We start from the raw sequence: 22,799 nt of genomic DNA, 5'->3' as shown, positions 1-22,799 counted from the left end.
CTATATTTCGATCCCATCCTACATGATCGCTTATGCTCCTCTAATCTTATACCTAATCCCCTGCCTGATTCCCCATTATAACACTTATTGCAATCTTTACACGGTACCACGTAAACCCCAACGTCATCTTTCCTTTCTTTTTCATGATTCCTAATCAACCTTGATTTTAACGAGGTATTATACCTAAAAGCTAAATCCAACCTATTTTCCCTATTCTGCTTTAATAAATGCTGCACCCTTTCCAAACTATGATAATAAGGAAGCGGAATACACTGACTACTTTTGAATTCATATTTCCCGGTCGGTGGATCATAAAAGTTTTTTCTAGCCTTGGTAAACGCTTGGTCAATAAAATATTTTGGGTAACTCAGTCTCGTAAAAACTCTCTTATATGTTCCATTTCCTTGTCTATGTACTGTGGATCACAAATCTGAAGCCCTCTCGTTACCATGTTGACGATTACATTAGACTTTATACGTTGGCTATGGTATGAATAAAAATGAATGTACATCTCTGCGTTGGTGTCTTTTCTGTATACACTAAATGTAAAGTTAAAAGTAACAGGGTCATGGTGAACCATAACGTCCAGAAATGATAAATTATTGTCGACCTCAAATTCATCGTGATTAGTGTAGCCTTTGTAGCGAGTTATCCCATAAATATCCTAGAAGACGGAGCTGCAGCTCTAGGTACAATCTTATCAGAGGAACCATAGAGAAAGGCATCGTACTCAGGTACATTTATTCTGCCGACGTTTCACGACTCATTGTCGCATCCTCAAGGCTATAATTAAAGATAAACACACGAACATTAAAACTACGCACGGCATAATTCATAAAAAAAAATCCCTCCCTTTCAATGCTAATTTAGACAATCTCGGATCGCAGTCATCATCATTAGCTCATTGTACATATCATAAGCTAAAAACTAGATGAACTCCTTTCTTCAACAAATATGATTTTGACACTTTAAAAAACTTGGCCATTCATGACAGTATTATTATTGCAAAACCAGACAAAGGTAAGGGTTGTGTAATTTTGGATAAGGATGCTTATATTGAGAAGATGGATATTATTTTGATCATACAAAATTTGAGAAAATAGGTATTCCAGATTTATATAATATCATTAAACCAGAGGACAAATTGTAAGGTCTCTAAGGTTGGTAAAACAAAAAATATAATTGGTGATAATATATATCAGGAACTATTCAGGAGTTTTGTATGGATTGCCCAAAATACATAAAGGTGTTCCATTAAGGCCCATTCTTTCCTCAGTGAACACTTCGAGTTATAAGCTAGCCAAATTTCTGGTTCCTTTACTCGAGCCACTCACTAAAAATGAATTTTCTTTAAGCAACTCTCATAAATTCAAGGGGAATATTCTTATACAAGATTCAGAATTATTTATGGTCAGTCTGGACGTTGAGTCTCTTTTTTACTAATTTTCCTGTCGGGGAGACGATTGACGTTATTTTAAATAAGTTATTTATAGAGCCGGACTCTACTTTTCATAATTTTGGTCGTGAGTTTTTTAAACAGTTGTTAGAACTAGTCGTGCAGGACACGACTTTCATTTTTAATGGCTTTTTATACAGACAAGTGGAAGGAGTAGCAATGGGATCCCCACTGAGCCCAACACTTGCTAATATTTTCATGCGCTCTTTGGAGGAGCGTATATCTGATGATTGACCCCTTAGCTTCTTGCCTCAGTTTTATCGTAGATACGTTGATGACACTTTCGCCTTATTGCGAAACAAGTTTAATGCGGAACAATTCTTAGAATTTGTCAATGCCCTACACCCTAATATCTGATTTACACTCGATGAAGAAGAAAATAACAAGCTTCCCTTCCTGGATGTTCTAGTGTCCAGGAACGAAGAAGGCATCTATCTAGAAAACAGACTGTCACTGAGTTAGGTATCAACTCTTATAGTTCTTGCTTTTTAAATTTTAAACTCAATACTATCTCAACTCTCCTACACAGGGCCTTCACCCATACCTCTAATGAAGAAATTAACTTTCTTTCCCAATATCTTAAAAATAACTGCTTCCCAGACAACCTTCTGTTTAAAATGCTTAAGAAAATGCTTGATGCCCGATTCATGCAGGTGCCAACGGTTTTGACAGTACCAAAATTAAAAATGTTTGCTAGCTTCCCTTTTCTTCATGACGACCTCTTTAGAAAAGAGTTCCTGGCAATTATTCAAAAAGAATTCCTGGCACTGAACCTTAAAATCGTTCCAAAAAATCCATGAACTATCGGATCCCTGTTTAAAACGAAAGAACGCCTCAGTCCTCTTCTAAAATCTAATGTTGTTATATATATATATATATATATATATATATATATATATATATATATGTGTGTGTGTGTGTGTGTGTGTGTGTGTGTGTGTGTGTGTGTGTGTGTGTGCCTGAGATGTGATCACGGGACTTATGTGGGTTGTACGAAGAGGTTACTGAAAGTGAGAATAGATTCTAACAGGGGCTTAAGTTTTAGAACGGGCAGCAGATTAACAAACCCCGAACTGTCAAATATCAGGAACCACTCTAAATCATGTAAAACACATTAATGATAATGATTTTACTATTATAGGCCAAATACAAAATGAAACGACCTAACAACCTTTGAATCCATTATGATAAAAAAGATAGTTCCGTCCTCAAATACGCAATTCTCCTTTGTTCAGTTGTTCATCGCTTAGAGTGCTAGTTTATATTTTTTTTTAAATTCTCTGTCATTGCCCGGCCTTTGCGAGGATAAGGTACAGAATAGCCTTACTGTTTAAGTGCTTAGTGTTTATCTGTTTTAAGGTATTCATAAATTTTTAGATGTTCTACATGCTGATCTTCATTGAATTTTTAAATATTGCATAATTTTTATGTAGTATGCAGTGCGTAGTTTTGATGTTCGTGTGTTGATCTTTAATTATAGCCTTGAGGATGCGACTATGAGCCGTGAAACGTCGGCAAAATAAATGTACCTGAGTATGATGCCTTTCCCTATTGTTCCCCTGATGATATATATATATATATATATATATATATATATATATATATATATATATATATATATATATATATATATATATATATATATATATCGTGTATTATTATGTACACATTTATTTATTTACTTATATATAAGTGTGTGTGAAATTTAGTGTTCTCTTTATGATTATACTATAACTGTCTATCTTAGTTCCAAAACGAAACCCCCCAAAGATAGAGAAAATAACAATAAACTAACAAAAGTCATTTCTTTCACAGACAAATCCTGGAGATGTCATGGAGAAGAGGCATCAACTCCTTCAGCTCCTGTTGGCCTTCTCAATCTTTATCTCTCTGACCAATGGTTCTTCTTCTACCTCAACTATTCCTTCAACCTCTTCCTCCTCCTCAGCTGACTTAACCTCGTCCTCAAACGACGTCTACCCGAGGAACAATTCGGAGGAGGAAGACGCCAGGACATATAGCCTGGTGGAAGAATTCTTGACGGAAGATGACCGTTCCTACGATGTAAAGGTCCTGCCCAGCGGTCGTGAGGTCTCCACTTACGTCCTCCACACGGAGGTCAAAAGGTCAAGGCCAGAGGGGGACAGGGGCTGGGGTTTGGGAGCTTGGCAAATGGGATTATTGTGTTCTGTCTTTTAGATCACTGATGGTTGACTGATATCTTATCTTTTTATTTATTTTAAATATTCACCTTTTTTTATCTATTCCTTTCTTCTTTCTTATGATAATTTAGATATTATATGAAAAATAACACTAACATTTCATATGTATATGATTAATAATATTAATATTCCCTTCTCCACAGGGATTTCACCTACTTCAATTATATATTAATAAAAATCTAGACTACCTGTTAGAATATATGCTCCTTATTTCTCATGATTGTTAATTATAAATAGATTAACAGGTCCTTCCCCCCCTCACAACGCCCTTCTAAAAATTGCAAGACTTTTGATCACCACTGTACCATACGTTTCAGTACTCGGTTAAACTTAGGTAAAGCATCTTTTTGTAAACAAATGTTTTTCATTGATTCTGTATATCAGTACTTATGGATGATACGTAGTATTCATCTTATGCTTTAAAACGCAAATGCTGAATTTTCTGTTAGTATATTACAGTAGAATTTGTCATTTTCTTTTTCATTTTACTGATCTTTGTTCAAATTTATATTATTATATTATTAGTGAAAATTTGGTGACGGTTTAACAATTTAGAACATCGTGAATGATAATGTTATTTGAAAATACATTTCTTTTCCAAAATAAAATCAGAAAATGTGATTTAAAAGGAATATCTTCCCCAAATGAAATCAGGAAACGTAATTTTAAAACATTTATTTTCCCAAATAAAACCAGAAAAAACTATTTAAAAATACATTTCATTTCCTAAATAATATCAGAAAACGTGATTTAAAAACACTTTTCTTTTCCCAAATAAAATCAGAAGATGTGATTTAAAAACATTTATCTTCCCAAATAAAATCAGAAAGCGTGATTTAAAAATATTTCTTTTCCTAAATAAAATCAGAAAATGTGACTAATAACACATTTCCCTTCCCATATGAAAACAGAATACATTAATTAAAGATACATTTTTTTTCTTAAATGAACTCATAAAATGTTATTTAAAATCACATTCCCTTTGCCAGAGTGAAATCCGAAAAAGTTAATTACAAACAAATAAAATCAGAAAACGTGATTAAAAAAAAACATGTATTTTCTCAGATAATAATCAGAAAATGTGATTCAAAACACATTTGTTTTCCAAAATAAAATAAGAAAATATGACTTAAAATCATTTTTTCTTTCCGAAATAAAAACTGAAAACGGGATTTATAGTGACATTTCTTCTCCCAAATAAAATCAGAAAATGTTATTTTTGAAAAGCACCTTTCTTTCTTTCCTGATATAAAATCAGGAAACGTGATCTAAAAACAATATTCTTTTCCCCAGATAAAATCAGAGAATGTTATTAAAAGCAATTTTTTTCATACCTAAAATCAGAAAACGGAATTTAAAAACAATTGTCTTTTCCCCAGATAAAATCAGAAAATTTTATTAAAACCACATTTCTTTTTTTAGATATAAAATCATAAAACGTGATTTGAAAACAATTTTCTTTTCCCCAGACAAAATCAGAAAATTTGATTTAAAAACACAATTCCTTTCCCAAATATAATCATAAAGCATGATTCAAAAACACATATCTTTTCCCTAAAAAAATTTTAAAATTAATTTAAAAACACATTTCCTTTCTCAAATAAAATAAGAAAAACTGATTTGAAAACAATTTTCTTTTCCCAAATAATATCAGAAAACTTCATTTAAAGACATTTCTTTTCCAAAATAAAATCAGAAAATTTTATTTAAAAATGCATTTCTTTTCCCAAATAAAACCAGAAAATGTGATTTAAAAACTTTTCTTTTTCAAAATAAAATCAGAAAACTTTATTTAAAAACACTGTTTCTTTCCCAAATAAAATCAGAAAATATTATTAAAAAAAATAATTTTTTCCAAAAGAAATCTGAAAACATGATTTAAAAATACATTTATTTACTAAAATAAAATAAGAAAACGTGATTAATAAAACATTTCTTTTTCCAAATAAATTCAGAATACGTGATTTAAAAACACAATCTTAACCAAAGAAAATCATAAAACGTTATTTAAAAATACATTTCCTTTCCTTTCCAAAGGCATATCAGAATATGTGATTTAAAATCAAATAATGTTAGAAAGAGAGATTTAAAAAGGCAATTCTTTTTCCAAATAAACCTGAGAACACATTTTAAAAACTCATTTATTTTCCCAAATAAAATCAGAAAATATTATTCAAAACATATTTCTTTTCCCAAATAAAACAAGGAAACTTAATTGCAAACATTTCTTTTCCCAAACAAAATCAGAAAACGTGATTTAAAAAAAAAACTTTTCCTTTACCAAATAAAATAAGAAAATGTGGTTTATATCTTTTCCAAAATAAAGTCGGGAAATGTGATTTAAAAATTAATTTCTTCCCAAATAAAATCTGAGTGTGTGATTTAAACTCTGATAATTACTTTCTCCCAAATGAAATCAGAAAATATGATTTAATAACATATTTTCTTTCCTAAATAAAATCTGAAAGCGTGATTCAAGAAGACATATCTTTCCCAAATAAATTTTAAAATGTAATTTAAAAACACATTCATTTCCCAAATAAAATGAGAAATATTGATTTGCAAAACATTTCTTTTACCGAAATAAAATCAGAAAATGTTATTAAATATGGCATTTCTTATCCCAAATGAGATAAGAAGAAAATATGATTTACATCATTTCCTTTTTCCCAAATCATCAGGATACGTGATTTAATCCTTTCCCAAATAAAATCAGAAAACGTGACTTAAAAACACATTTCTGTTCCCGAATAAAATAAATAATGGGATTTAAAAACACATTTCCTTTCATAAATAAAATCAGATAACGGTATTTAAAAACAAGTTTTTTTCCCCAATAAAATCAGAAAAGGTGATTTAAAAAAAGATTTCTCCTCCGAAATAAAACAAGAAAACTTTGTTTAAAAGCACATTCCCCAAAACCTTTATTTGAATAGATATTTTATTTTCTAAATAAAATAAGAAAACGTGATTTATAAACACACTACCTTTCGCAAATCAAACGTGATTTCAACACACTTTTACTTTCCCAAATATAATCTTAAGAAATATAATTTAAAAACACATTTCTTTTTTCAAATACAATAAGAAAAGTTTATTTAACAAGAAATTTTGTTTCCAAAACAATATCAGAATACATGACATAAAAACACATTTCCTTTTCCAAATAAAATCAGAAATCGTGATTTGAAAACATATTACCTTTCGAAAAAAATTAAATTAAAAAACCTGATTTCAACTAATTTCTTTTCCAAAATAATATCTGCAAATACAATTTAGAAACATATTCCTTCTCCCAAATAAAACAGAATGTGTTATTTAAAAACACGTTTCCTTTCCCAAATAAAATCAGAAAACTTTATCTAATAAGACATTTCGTTTCCAAAATAAAATTAGAAAACGTTAGTTAAAAACATATTTCCTAGACCAAATATTTCAGAAAATGTGATTTAAAAACTTCTTTCCTTTTTCAAATAAAATCAGGAAGCGTGAATTAAAAGCACACTTCTTTAAAAAAAAATTAAAATGTGATTTCAAACTACATTCGCTTTCTCAAATAAAATCTGAAAACGTGATTTAAAAACACATTTCTTTTCCCAAATAGATTCAGGAAATGTGATTTAAAACTATTTCTTTTCACAAATAAAGTTTAATGACATGATTTAGAAATGCAATTTAAAAACATTTATTCTTCCGCATAAAATCAGAAAATGTGATTGAAAAATACATTTGCTTTCCCAAGTAAGATGGAAAAACGTGATTTAAAATCGAATAAAATCAGAAAATGTATTTTTAAAAGGCATTTTTTTTCCAAAATCAAATCTGAAAAAGTAATTTTAAAAAAAACATTTATTTTCCCAAATAAAATCAGAAAACGTGATCTAAACACACATTTCTTTTCCCAAATAAATTCAGAAAACGTGATTTAAAAACACATTTCCATTTCCAAATAAAATCAGAAAATGAGATTTACAACCAGATTTCTTTTCTTACCTTTACAGTCTTTCGTAAATCAACTAACATTGCCAATCACCATTAAAATGTTAAATTCTCTGTTTTTTCTGGGATGCTCCTAAAAGCTTTACGCGTCTGTAGCTCGCAGTTTATTGACGCTGAGATTAAAACTATTTATGATATTGCCTTGAAACTTAAATACCCAAGGACCTTTGTAGATGTGGCATGGAAAAAAGCTAGAAACACTAACTAATGACAAACTTGGATTTTGTAAGCATAACATCTAAAATTACCCATTGACGAGAGGTTTTTAGAAATTCCTAGAATTCTAAAGCTTTTCAACATAAATAATGTTTTCAGCAATATTAATGTTAAGAATTTAGTAATAAAAAGTTCTGTTAAGGATCTTCTTGGCTGCATATATGAAATTCCTTGCAAAAAGTGTGAACAAGTCTATTACGGACAAACCGGAATATCTCTTTCATAACGAATCAAATAGCACTAATATTCTGTGAGAACTGGACAAATATTGATTGCATTACTCATACATATGAGAGATTTAGATCATCCTATTAACTGTAGTCAAGCAAGAGCTTTAATCCCAGGTACTGACACAGTTAAAGGGAATATCATTGAATCTTGTTTCATCAAGTCAAATAATAGAAAAGTTCTAAATTGAAGTCTTGGTTTATTTAAACTCGATGCCTTCATAATGAAAAATGTTGTAGATAAATATAAGCAACAAAATTATTATATTCAGATTTTACATGTTTTAGAGTTTATATGGATACGTTTCTGTTAGGGCTAATTCTATATTTAAGTTTGTGACCGTATGATATCCGATAATCCTGGATTATCGCTTTGACTTTTACCCTTTTGATAATTAACCATGTGGTATTCTTGATCCTCTTTTTTTCTTTATCTGACAACTTTCTTTCCATCTGTATTTCATTCGTTCCTTGACAATGTCTTAGTAAAGACGAAGGCGCTTGGATTTCTGCCTATCATTTTCCTGTGATATTCGCTTATTTAATGAAGTCACGTGCATCTACTGTGATTTATTATATATATATATATATATATATATATATATATATATATATATATATATATATATATATATATATATATATATATATATTACCCCCCTTTTATTAAACTACACAAATCATAAACTCTTACCTGTCGTCAATGGTGCCCTCTGTCTGCAACTATGTCGTTAGGCTATTAAGATCTCGTAAGTATAGAAATATACTATTTATTACCCAAAGCAGTTGAATATAAAATAGAACAAAATTATTAACAAGTCATAATGACAGAAAACCCAAATCTGCCCATAAAGAAACCAGTAAGTTAACATTCTACCCTCCTGACTAAGAATTCACTCCCAGACCCAAAATGTCAATAAGTTCATTTAACATAGTCAGGTTAGAGAATCCCGTCTCTAAATTAGCCATGGAATAGGACCCATCTGTAATAAAGATAATAATGGATAAAAGATAGACTACACACATCACTCTTTTCAAAGTATTCACGTAAAGAGAGTATTTCACACTTCTCTCTCTTTTTCAAAGGTAACAGTTTTCTAAGACTTTACAAAATATGTCCTACCTTTATGATGGGGCTTTCTCTCCCGACACTCGGCGTGTACCACCTCTCCTCTTAGTGTTCACCGAGAAAGAATGTGACTTTCGTAAGTGCCTTGGACTATTAGGCCTGTAACATCTGTACAAACGAATGTACATGCCTCACGACAGGGTGAGTGATCTCTCGGTTAAACTGCTTGCGTATACAAATTCCTTCATTCAAGTAAGCTGCCCCTACAGCTCAGCCTGTCTCCAAGCAAGCCATGATATGTGATTTCACTTAACCTTACATATTTGTAAGATGGCTCGGCCACCTATGTCCTCTGTGCACTCCTGTCGCACACCACATCAGCAACTAATGCACAATGTATCAATTTACCACATGACTTAGGGCTACCTCCGTTGCTGGAGCCCTTGTGCTTCGTCGAATACACCAAAGTTTAAGAACTCCTAGCACACAAATGGTGATCAGTATAGCACTCAACATGATCATTAATATTGGCATAGTGTAACGCTCGTCGAAGAAGAAGAATTGATCCTCGTCACTATCCTCCAGCAGCGGGACTGTAACGGTCTCCACTGTAGGCGGAATTCGAACTGCCTCATGGTTTCCATGTAAGTGTTTATGAAACACTTTTGTGGACGAGTTGTAGATACGCCGACTAAGTACCATGAAGAAATCCAAGAGAACCCTGCAGGAACCATCAAACAGCTGGGATCCCTATAGGACGAGCGAGCTGTTGTAGACGCAGGTCGAGTGCGTAAACCAACTCGAAACAACTCAGCACGCGCCACTATTCAGCATCTGCGACCCTCATGAGTGTATCCAACACCCTCTCGTCGCGAAACTGTAGATTTGACGTTTTTTATTAAAGGAAACTTGGTCACCACTCCGTTATCAAGGAAATATCCCGTGACTTCTATGCAAGTGCTACTCGCACCCGCCTCGTCGAAGACCGTAGACTCCTGATTTATCCCAGAACGTATTCCTGAGACAGTATATCGAAGACATCTCATCCTTTGCAAAGGCAGTCCATAGAAACGCCATTCGTGTGTAGACTCGACTCGACCTCTGGTACTGTAGAACGAAGTCGTCTCCATCGCCATCATCACGTAGAGTTGGGAATTCTCCAAAGTCATTGTGTGTCCGTATTTAAAAGGTCTACATGGTCATAAAATGACTAAAGTCTTGTTGTACCCCACAAATCCATCACTAATTAATATACTCAATCTACTAGTCAAATATTAAAAAATTCCTCGCTAAACCAAATATAATCTTTACCCACTGAATCCTCACAAATAATCCCATATATGACAAACATGCTATCAAAAGAGAACACATAAGTCTAACAGAAAAAAACCCCGTTTAGGTTTATATAACTAGCCTCCATAAAATATAATGCCAAACACCCCTTCTATCCAACTCACATACCCTGACAAATCATATCTCCTATCTTAAATAAAAATGTTATTTAGAGCTTAACCCCCATTACAACATCTCTCATATAATAAGTGAACTTTCCCCCATTACACAGCGCACATAAGAGAAAAAGAAACATACATAATTCAAAATCTTTCCCAAAACGGAATGTGTACCCGTTACGGAATCTGCTACCGCAGCAATCCCATCGACCAGAAACGACCAGAAAAGAATCTCCTTACATGATACATTCCTGTGGAATGCCATAATCAGCATCTACAAGAATAGTGTAAATCCCTGAGTAATCAATTCCAAAGGGAAAAACCCGCAACCGGACTCATTACAGCAACATTAGCAAAAAATCCACCTGTGAACACTTCAGGTGCTTCGAACTGCAGCATAGTCAAACTCGCAACGCCAGAAACTCATGATTCTCAAAAAAATGTTCTATACTGAAACTACATCAGCACATTCCACAGAACTATCTCCAGGATATGACCAAGGTGCTCCAAAGTTATCTCGAAGACATAATTCTCCCAAACAATACTGTCCAATTATATAAAAAATTATCACCTATTCGGGACAAAAAACTATGATAAACTCGTAATTCAGCAATTATATGCCTCCAAAAATAACATCTCCCCAGGCCTCGTAATGCAGTAATGCCACTCGCCTCCAATTAGTCACAAAACCAAAAAGAAAGAACCACAGAACTCTTCTCTTGGCTCGAAAAAACTCCCGGAATTCAACTCAAGAAAAAATCATAACCACAAAAAAGGTCACCCGCCAAAGATTAACGTCATCTCCTTATATATGAATCATCATCTTAATAATAACAACACTCCAGTGATAAAAATATTTCCTCCATTTAATTAATGACCCCACGCCAAAAAAATCATCCCCCTCCAAAAAAATTGTCGTTAAATCATAACACCCCACGACATTACCCGAATTATATAAAACTCCAATGTCATCTATTCGGCTCGTGAAAACCCAAAAATTCAGCCCAAATATCATTCACGCAGGAACAGTCACATGTTTATCATCACGTTTCTCAGCTAAAGCAAAAATTTGCCGTATTTCAACACGTACCCAAGTAAAATATTAACCTCGAAATCTTACGCCAAAACGCCGCAGAATTGCCTATAATAAGAAAAACAAAACAAAAAACAGTAGAAGGAAATAAAAGAGAAAGAAAAAACCCTGAAGGCATTCTGCCACCAAATCGCAAAAAACAGACGGCAAGAATAAAAAGGAAAAAAAATGCAATTGCGCGACAATATATTAATCACCACAACCAATTCTTTTCAATTTCGAGATATGTGTTAACCTCGACTGACCTGTTTTTTCATTTAAGACTACAAATCTGTTTCCAGTTTTCTCTTCAATGACTTTATAAGGACCTTCAAACTTCGGGCCTAGTTTGTAATTTAACTCATTTCTCACGTTAAATTTTAAAAATACCTTGTCTCCGACATTGATCTTGGGATCAGATGATTTACTATTACTCTTCTGTACCATATCTCTGGTTGTGGATTCGAGATTACGGCTGAGACACGCATGTCTCTCTCTTGCTGTGGATACCAACGCCTCGACCGTATCCTCCCCATGATGAGGCATAGTTAGCAAATCAAATGTGCCTCGCGCTGGACAACCAAACAAAGCTTCAAATGGGGACATTTTAATTGAATCACTAACCATAGTGTTAATACTGTCTAACAACATTAATATATCTGTCCCAATTCTTATCATTACCACCTACAGTTTTCCTGAGAGCCTCGAGCACTTTCCTGTTTGCTCGTTCGCATAACCCATTAGCCTCGGGTCTGTATGGAATAATTGTTACTTTCTGTACCCCCATGACTTCAGCTAAATATTCCAAGGTTTTGTTCACAAATTCCCTCCCATTATCAGTTAATAGAACTCTGGGTGAGCGATATCTGCAAATGATACCATTGAAAAACGCTATGGCTACTTCTTCGGCCATTTTATTCTTAAGTGGGAAAATTTCTACTATCCTTGTAAGTTCATCTATTATCACTAACAAGTACTTGTTCACATATCTAGACTCACAAAAATTCCCTAAGATATCCATATGTATTCTCTGAAAAGGTCTACTCGGTATAGGATACGATCCTATTTTGCATGAAGTTGTCCTTGCAGGATTACATGCGTTGCACACCGTACAATTCCTTACGAAATTTTCCACATCTTTCCCCATATTTTTCCAAATGTATTTAGCACGAACCTCATCATACGTTTTTTCTATTCCCAAGTGAGGACTACCGAACCTGCAATGAACTATATCCAAAACCACTGGAATTAGGACCTTCGGAATTACGATCTGTGTCGTATCTCCTTTACTTTCACTGGTTCTCAACTTATATTTAATTTTCCTAACCAATAGATTACCTTCTAACTCCAAACCCGAAAAAGGCAACTTATAACGTTTCCTGACTAATTCCCCTCTTAGAAACGCTTTTGCATCTGCTAAAATCTCGTCTTCATCTTGCCGTTGCTCTACGAGAGGTGTATCCCATTGTATGGTTTCGCTAGTGACTTGCACGACTTGGAAACCTTCCGTGTCATGAAAACTCCTGCTGAGAGCATCAGCAACAACGTTAAATTTGCCCTCTATATATTTGAGCTTTGCATCAAAATCTCTGATAGTTAAAAACCATCGAGCTCTTTTGGGCGACAAATCGGGTTTATTAAAAAGATCTAGTAATGGTTTGTGGTCTGTAAGAACTTCTACTTTATTCCCCATCAGTAACATTTTAAAATGAACTAAGCTCGACACTATTGCAAAGGTTCTTTATCTATGGTGGCCATGGACTTCTCGTTGCTGCCCTTTGTCGTGAACTTCCTGCTATAAAAAGCTATAGGATGAAATTTCCCATCGAACTTTTGCATAAGGCAAGCACCTATATCTTCCTGGCTTGCATCAGTCACTAATGTAAAAGGTTCCCTGAAATCTGGAAACTTCAAAACAGGGGGATTCATTAGCGCGTCCTTCAGCTTTTGAAAACTCTCCGCCTGGGGTTCCTTCCATTGAAATTGAATGTCTTCCCACAACACATCAGTTAGGGGAACTGCTATATTAGAGAACCTTTTCACAAACCTCCTAAAGAAACTGGCAATACCCAGGAATGACTTAATCTCTTTCTTTGATCTAGGGGTGCGAAAATTCGCTATTGCTTTGACTTTATCGTCATTTACTCTAACTCCTTCCTTAGATATGACGTGACCTAGATACGTGATCTGCTTTTTCAAGAACGAGCACTTGGCTAGCTTCATTTTCAACCCCGCTAATCTAAGCCTCCTAAGTACTTCTGGAAGCACTTCCAGATGTTGCGCGATCGTGTCCGTTGCGATCAGGATGTCATCCATATACACAAAAACATTTTTGCTCAATAACCCGTGCAAAACTGTGTTCACCAACCTGGTAAAAGTCATCGGACTGCCAGATAAACCGAAAGGCATTCGCGTAAATTCATAGTGTCCCTTGGGCACTGAAAAAGTGGTATATTACTTGCTACTCTCACTAAGAGGGGCCTGTAAGAAACCCTGCGCCAAATCAGTTGAGCTATATAAATATTATGTCCCCCAATTTCAACAAAAAGATCTGATATGCACGCGACTGGGTAGCGGTCAGGGATCGTCTTCTCATTTAAACGTCTAAAATCAACGCATACACGGACAGAACCGTCTTTCTTAGGCACCGCTAACAAGGGAAAGTTGTAAGGAGGAACACGCCGCTGGGGTCTAATGATTCCTGTTCCCTTCTTGCCCATCTATTAACCCTCTTTCTCTACCTGTTCTCTGATTTTGAAAGGTATGCGATATGCAGGAATATAAATAGGTTTTGTGCCACTCTCCAAATTTACCTTATGCTCTAACACATTTGTCAACCCCAATTTATCACCTTGTAAGGCTACTGTATCCCCAAATTCTGCCAAGAGCCCGCTTATCGCTTCAACGTGTTCGCTATAATCCGCATTAGCTAAATGTTCTCTATATGTTCGTTTCCTTGATTGCATTTCTGCCTCCGAAAACTCAGGTTTCCCCTCTACGATAGCCACTGAACCACTATCACTACTCCAATCTTGGAAATCCAATATATATGTATTCGTCTGGTATCTCCTAACTGTATCATTACAGTTTAGCAACTCTAACCACGTAAACCCATCCTTGGATACACTGTTCACCGATGCCGTGCTAACAATCCCTCTAAGCTTTTCGCTATTTTCAATAACACACACATCTGTGGGTTTTCTCATTTCCTTCAATTTAACTTTTACCATAGTCTTCAAACCTGGTAGTAACATAATATCTTCAGATAAAACACCTCTATATTTGTGGTTAGTACCTCCCCTTTCCACCACCCCATACACATTACCACCCTCAGTATCATCCCCAGCATTGTTAGTATCGGAAATAATATCCATATTAGTATCATCACCACCACTGTTATCACTGTGAACTCTGATAGAACCCCCGTAATCATTTCCCATATCAGCAATGTGTGTTTTAATATTACCTTTCTCCATAACACTCGTATCACCGCCATTAATGTCACCGAGCACATCTCCTCTTTCAATAACCTCCATGTCCTCCGTTCTATTCACGTCCTCATAAGGCAGAAAAATACCTGGTATCCCAACTGTTATCCCATTAGCACCCACATGGATCGAAATCTTGTGTCTTCTACAAGCAGGATGACCCAGCAAAAGTTTATTGCCCAACGCAATTCTTTTCATCACCAAAAATGGTTCTGTTAACACTGTCACCGAGAGTAAACTGTATTTGAACCCTACCCAGGGTATTTAATCTATGGGCTTGCACATCACACACCGTCTCCGTTGAGGGTTGCAAAGGGTAATTGGAAAACATGGATTGATACAGATTATAGTCCATTAGATTTATTGAAGCCCCCGAGTCTATGAACACCGGGATATCCACATCCCCTACTGTTCCATAAACTATAGGCTTGGGCTCTGGGGCGTCCCCCACGAGACCACAATGGCATTTACCAATCACCTGTACCCTTTTTGTTGATCGGGCTTCCAAAAATTTTGCCAATCCCTTTGCCCTCTGGTTTGACCTGCCTGGGAAGTTCTCACATTATAATTACCAGAACCTTGAGGTGTAGACCTCGCATCTCTCCGTGTCTGAGACGGACAAAACTGCCAATAATGATCAGTACTTTTACACATTCCACAATATTTAACCCTACACAATTTCTTTGGATGCCCTGGTTTATTGCAGTTGAAACAGCGCAACTGCTGTTGCTTTTGATCGATCGATCTTTTGTTATACTCAACTTTTGTGCACAGATGAGGAGGAGAAAATTCTGTGTCTCTTTGTACTCCCATTAAAAATTGTGCTATCTACAGTGGGACATTTAGACCTATGTTTTTCTATTTGGGTATAAAGTAATTCTTCATCTGAAGTAGGTTCAATCTTTTCATCAAAGCTATCCATTATCGCATCCAGTATCTCGTGCAAGAGCAGGGAAAAATAAATCAGTTTATGAATATTATCCAGAGAGAGATTATGCCCTGTAACCCATTTAGATGTTTTCAATTTTCCTACCCAATCCGCCACTGCGCCAAAAAGTTTTGAACTATGTTCTACGAGGCTATTTTTGCCCTTCCGTAGTTTATAAAGACCCCGAAGGTCCCTCACCATATCTCCGTGTTCCTTTGAGCCATACGCTGTTTTCAAAAATGCTTGCAAGTCCGTCCAGGTACGACATTTTGTAAATTGGAAACTCCTGGAACGGTGGGAGAGGTCACCCCTATTGAAATCTAGCAAAGCTTTCGCCTCTCTAAATGCCTCTACATCGTCTAATATATTCTTTCCCACTAAATAATTATTAACTCCTTCAATAAAGATTTGAATAGGCTGTGATAAGACGCCATCTACAATCCCTCTAATTGGACTCACGCCTGCACTCACGTTTGTTACGTGATGTAGTAGTGTTGTGGTATTTTTAGCGTCCGCCATTTTTCTCTGTTTCCGAAAGCTATTTTGTTCTATAAGCTTCCCCGATCTCAATAACATCAATGTATTTATATACACCAAACCCAATCAAGAAAAATTAACACAATAATGGATAACAAAAGGCAAACGCGCCCCACGCCCAGTATATTTCCCCAAGAAAGCAACAATAAAAAAATAAAAAATAGGGAGGAGATAGAAAAGGAAAAAAAAATGTAAAACGCTTATCAATCAATTTGCCCTGGTAACCAGACTCGCAACAAAATCTCCACTCGAGTAAATTCGCCCCAAACAAACACAAGGAACATAAACAACAACAAAAAGGTAAAAAAAAAAAATATAAAGGATAAAAGGAAGAAAATAAGAAAGAAAACTTGAAAATACACTCACATCTTCATATGACTGGAAACCGAATTCGTATACGCACCGCAAATATGCGTGAACTATTTCCTACACTTCCGAAACACTTTAATACGTCGAAAATTAAACTTTTCCCCTTCACGTTTTAAAACACTGTTATTCTAGAACCCCAAGAAGCTGATACTGACTTAGCCCAAGAGATGAACAGCTTCTCTCTCTCCAACCCATTGAATCAGCAAAAAGAGCCCCGAGTTGCCTGTGACATGATTAATAACCCCTTTTTCCTACCAAAAAAGAAACCCATCTGGTCACCAGTCTCTTCGTTAGCGTACCTGCATCTTATAAAACTGCCTGCCACCGCTCTTACCTGCCCTTTTATTAAACTACACAAATCATAATCTCTTACCTGTCGCCAGTGGTGCCCTCTGTCTGCAACTATGTCGTTAGGCTATTAAGATCTCGTAAGTATAGAAATATACTATTTATTACCCAAAGCAGTTGAACATAAAATAGAACAAAATGATTAACAAGTCATAATGACAGAAAACCCAAATCTGCCCATAAAGAAACCAGTAAGTTAACATTCTACCCTCATGACTAAGAATTCACTCCCAGACCCAAAATGCCAATAAGTTCATTTAACATAGTCAGGTTAGAGAATCCCGTCTCTAAATTAGCCATGGAATAGGACCCATCTGTAATAAAGATAATAATGGATAAAAGATAGACTACACACATCACTCTTTTCAAAGTATTCACGTAAAGAGAGTATCTCACACTTATCTCTCTTTTTCAAAGGTAACGGTTTTCTAAGTCTTTACAAAATATGTCCTACCTTTATGATGGGGCTTTCTCTCCCGAAAAAGAATGTGACTTTTGTAAGTGCCTTGGACTATTAGGCCTGTAACATCTGTACAAACGAATGTACATGCCTCACGACAGGGTGAGTGATCTCTCGGTTAAACTGCTTGCGTATACAAATTCCTTCTTTCACGTAAGTTGCCCCTACAGCTCAGCCTGTCTCCAAGCAAGCCGTGATATGTGATTTCACTTCACCTTACATATTTGTAAGATATATAAATATAAATATATATATATATATATATATATATATATATATATATATATATATATATATATATATATATATATATATGTGTGTAATAAATATATATGTCTCTATATATATATATATATATTATATCTATATATATAATATTATAATTATATATAAGTATATATATTATATATATAATTATATTATTTAATTTATGTATATGAGATATATATATATATATATATATATATATATATCATAATTATATATAGATATATATAATATCTATATGTCTCTATATATATATATATATTATATTATATATATATATAATTCTATATACCTATATAATATTATATATATATATATATATATATTACCATCTATATATGCAATATCATATATCATTTATATATACTATGTAAATCTGTATAATTATACAGTGTCTATATATATATTAATAAATCGCTATATATATAATCTATATATTATAAATATCTATAATATCTATAGAGATATATATATAGTATAAGATATATATATTACAGATATTATATTAGATCTATATATATAATTTATTAACATATATATGATATATATAGATATTATATATATATATATAATTATATATATTTATTTTATATATAAATATATATATATACTATATATAATATAGTATAAATAATATATATATATATATATATATATATATATCATATATATATATATATAGAATTAATTTTTAATATATATTATTATATATATATATTATATATATGATATATATATATATAGATATATCTAATTATAGATTATATATAATATATATATATATATATCTATATATATATATATATATATATAAATATATATATATATATATATATATATATATATATATATATATATATATATATATATCATAATATTATATATATTATATATATATATATATTATATAGATATATATTAATTAATATTATAATATAATAATATTATATTCTTCTTAGGTCTGTTGAAAGGAAAGCACTGTGAAATAAAATTAGCAGCAGCTTTGGCAATACCAGTGATCGGGGGCTCGGGGGTGATTTCAAATAGGACCCCACCCCCCTCATTAACGGCACTGACTACACGAATTGAAAGGCGGACTCGCGCCAACGAACAACTTACAAAAGATTATCAATTTAAAACAACTGACAATAAGGTCCCAAATGCACACGAGAACAAGACTGAGAAGTTTCAAAAAACCGTGGAAAATCCCATGACATCAGTCTCCAGGATCATGTTCGTCTAAAAGTCACTCGCAAAAAAACCTTATTTGTGCAACATTTCGTCAGTTCGATTTTTTTCAATTTCGACCTTCCCTTGAACTACAATATTTCATATGTCCAAAATAATATTCACCATTTAAATTTATGGAGGGATATTTATTAAATCGCATTTCAAAGTGTAACAGAGGCAATTAGTAAATAGATACTCCAATCCTTTTGGACGTCGCGCCGCTATAACGCTACTACCTTATCATTGCCATATCGTGGTTTGTCTGTCCACTTTCTCCCAGTTCCGCTATTTGATCCTTGTACTTCATGCATCTCTTATCGTATGATCTGTATTTTGCTGTCCAACCACTCCAACTTAATATTATTTCTCTGTCCTAATAAGCGTTGAATGCCCGAAAGTGCCTACCCACTGCTTGAGTTGACAGTCTGAATTTCGTAAATGGTCGAAAATATCCTCTCACAGAAAGTTTCCTTTCTTACAGATTGCTCTTCCCTCTGGTAGAGAAAGGCCCCTTGACAATCACCGTGACGCCCTGTGCATCTCCACTGTCATGGTCGTTATCTCTTCGGCTACGACCCTCTTCGAAGACCGACGGAGATTACGACAGCCTCAAGAAGGCCTGGATCACCCCCAGCGACCACCACCTGTCCAACGTCACCCAGGATGACGAGTTCTACGACACTTACCTCTACGACTACAACATGATAACGAGGGACCCCAAGTGGTTCGACTTGAGCTCGGTGTTCGCGGATTACAAGAACTCGGGGTTTTTGGGCAGGAGGAGGAGGAGGAGGAGGCCGAGAGATTCACGGCTCCCTGATCCTGGCCCTAGGTCAAGGGACCTCCTCAATGAGAGAAAGCGACACTGGGCTGAAAAAAGAACTCATTCTAAGGTAACTGTAGAGCGTACTGGCGGTGGTCCCTATCCCCGAAAGAATCCTGAAAACAGCATGAGAGGAAAAGGGATCCATCAGAGGGACAGTTATCTAAAGGAAAGAGTATTCCAGATATTTTCAAGACTGGCGAGAGTCCTCGTGAAGAAATTCTTTTAAAAATCTACGAAGGTCACGAATCCATCGTGTTTCAGAGGCAGTCCATGCCACCTGGACTCTATGTTCTCCAGGTAAGAGATCTTAGGATATGCTCTATCACTCTTGGTTTTTATCATTGTCGAATATTGGTTGCCTATAAGAGCTTTCGGGGGCTGAGACAGTGTAGTCGAGTCAAATTTCTTTCTGTGAAACACACGCTCATACGCAAACTTATGGACGTGTATGTGTTTGCGTACATTGATCGTGTGTTAATGTACGTGTAGTGAAGACAGGTGTAAAAAACGCCCAAGATTCACAATTAATACATTTCTTACTACATATATGCATACACGATTATAAAGAATATTATGATTATTATTATCATAATAATAATTACTATTATTATTATTATTATTATTATTATTATTATTATTATTATTATTATTATTAATTACATGTGCAGTATTTGCAAATGACCCATATTAGTAAAAAATATTTTATGGGAGCACTTTTTTCATAATTTATCATATTCATTTCTCTGTGAAGGAAATGTAGTTGTCATTTGATGCCAATGAAAACTTCTCATTACAGGTGCGACCTGTGTGGGGGTCAAGCTATATCCACATCAAAGCCCAAAAGGACTGGTCCCCCACACCTGTCACTGCACCTGTCAGTTCTACCAGCACCTCCTCCCCGGAAGGTATAATATTGCGCTGGTCTCCTAGGTAAAGTGAAATAAGTAGCTATATATTTCTTCACTTCTGTCCTCTTGAATTTTGTGAATGAGTTGATGAATGAAATTCTGAATCATTCATTTTTCATTCTACCTGTTAGGTAGCTGAGAAGTAATTGTGTATGAATATTTGGATCTTTTGTAATTGCGTAGGTCTCCAAGGTAAATAAGTATAACTCTGTACTTTTCTGTTAAGAAATTCTATGAATAAGTTGATGAATGAGATTATGAATTATTCATTTTTCAATTTACTTGTCAGGTAGCTGAGATGTAATTATACTACTTTTCTGTCTGTCCTATTAGCGTGCTATTAGGAATTTGTAGTACATTGCAATTACTCAAGTTCCGTTCTAATTGCTCAGATAGACACTTATTCTACATCAATATACTCCTTTCCTACTTTCAAAGCTAATATCGAATGAATTGATATTATCCACAACTGAGCTGTCTTTCATTGAAATGAATTAATGATTCTAGGACAACTGAACCAGTGACATTTGAATTAGTGGCAACTGAACCAGTGGACAACTGAACCAGTGGACAATTGAACCATTGGGCAACTGAACCAGTGGACAAATGAACCAGTGACAATTGAACCAGATGACAACTTAACTAGTGGATAATTGAACCAATGACAACTGAACCATTGGGCAACTGAAAGGTGGACAACTGAACCAGTGACATGAACCAATGACAACTGAACCTGTGGACAGCTGAACTAGTGACAATTGAACCAGAGGACAACTTAACCAGTGGGCAATTGAACCAGTGACAATTGAACCAATGACAACTGAACCAGTAAACAATTAAACCAGTGACAATTGAACCAGAGGACAACTTAACCAGTGGACAATTGAACCAATGACAACTGAACCATTGGGCAACTGAACCAGTGGACAACTGAACCAGTGACAATTGAACCAGAGGACAACTTAACCAGTGGACAATTGAACCAATGACAACTGAACCAGTGACAATTGAACCAGAGGATAAGTTAACCAGTGGACAATTGAACCAGTGATAACTGAATAACTGAGCCATTGACAACTGAACCAGTGGACAACTGAGCCAGTGGACAATTGAACTGGTAACAATTGAACCAATGACAACTGAACCAGTGGACAACTGAACCAGTGACAATTGAACCAATGACAACTGAACCAGTGGACATGTGAACCAGTGACAATTGAACCAGAGGACAACTTAACCAGTGGACAATTGAACAATGACAACTGAACCATTGGGCAACTGAACCATTGGGCAACTGAACCAGTGGACAATTGAACCAGAGGACAACTTAACCAGTGGACAATTGAACCAGAGGACAACTTAACCAGTGGACAATTGAACCAATGACAACTGAACCATTGAGCAACTGAACCAGTGGACAACTGAACCAGTGAACAACTGAACCAGTGACAATTGAACCAGAGGACAACTTAACCAGTGGACAATTGAACCAATGACAATTGAACCAGTGTACAATTGAAGAAACATTATTTTAGAAACATTCATATATTTAAAGAAAAATCATGATCATTGTGGTAGGAAGAGAAAATACAATACAAAAATATAAATCAGCTGATATAATCACATACAGTGCTCTACAGCAGTGTTGTCCAAACATTTTCGCCTATTGTACTCTTTATTACCTTCTCCTACTGTTACGTAACCCTCCCCCATCGCCCGCCATGGC

General features: G+C 34.6%; 1 protein-coding gene across 1 annotated transcript in view; it reads left to right on the top strand.

Moving 5' to 3' along the window:
- Positions 1-22,799, top strand: part of LOC135218783 (protein NDNF-like) — a 64,998-nt gene that overhangs the window by 38,912 nt on the left and 3,287 nt on the right. Inside the window, exons 2-5 of the mRNA XM_064255233.1 lie at positions 3,272-3,582; positions 19,821-20,385; positions 20,427-20,462; positions 20,962-21,095. Of these exons, the coding sequence (XP_064111303.1) occupies positions 3,290-3,582; positions 19,821-20,385; positions 20,427-20,462; positions 20,962-21,095 (1,028 nt within the window). The 5' untranslated portion in view covers positions 3,272-3,289. The remainder of the gene's footprint in view (positions 1-3,271; positions 3,583-19,820; positions 20,386-20,426; positions 20,463-20,961; positions 21,096-22,799) is intronic.

The sequence above is a fragment of the Macrobrachium nipponense genome, chromosome 1 (genome assembly GCF_015104395.2).
Source record: "Macrobrachium nipponense isolate FS-2020 chromosome 1, ASM1510439v2, whole genome shotgun sequence".
Classification (NCBI taxonomy): Eukaryota; Metazoa; Arthropoda; class Malacostraca; order Decapoda; family Palaemonidae; genus Macrobrachium; species Macrobrachium nipponense.
This window is presented reverse-complemented; position numbering and strand designations above follow the sequence as displayed.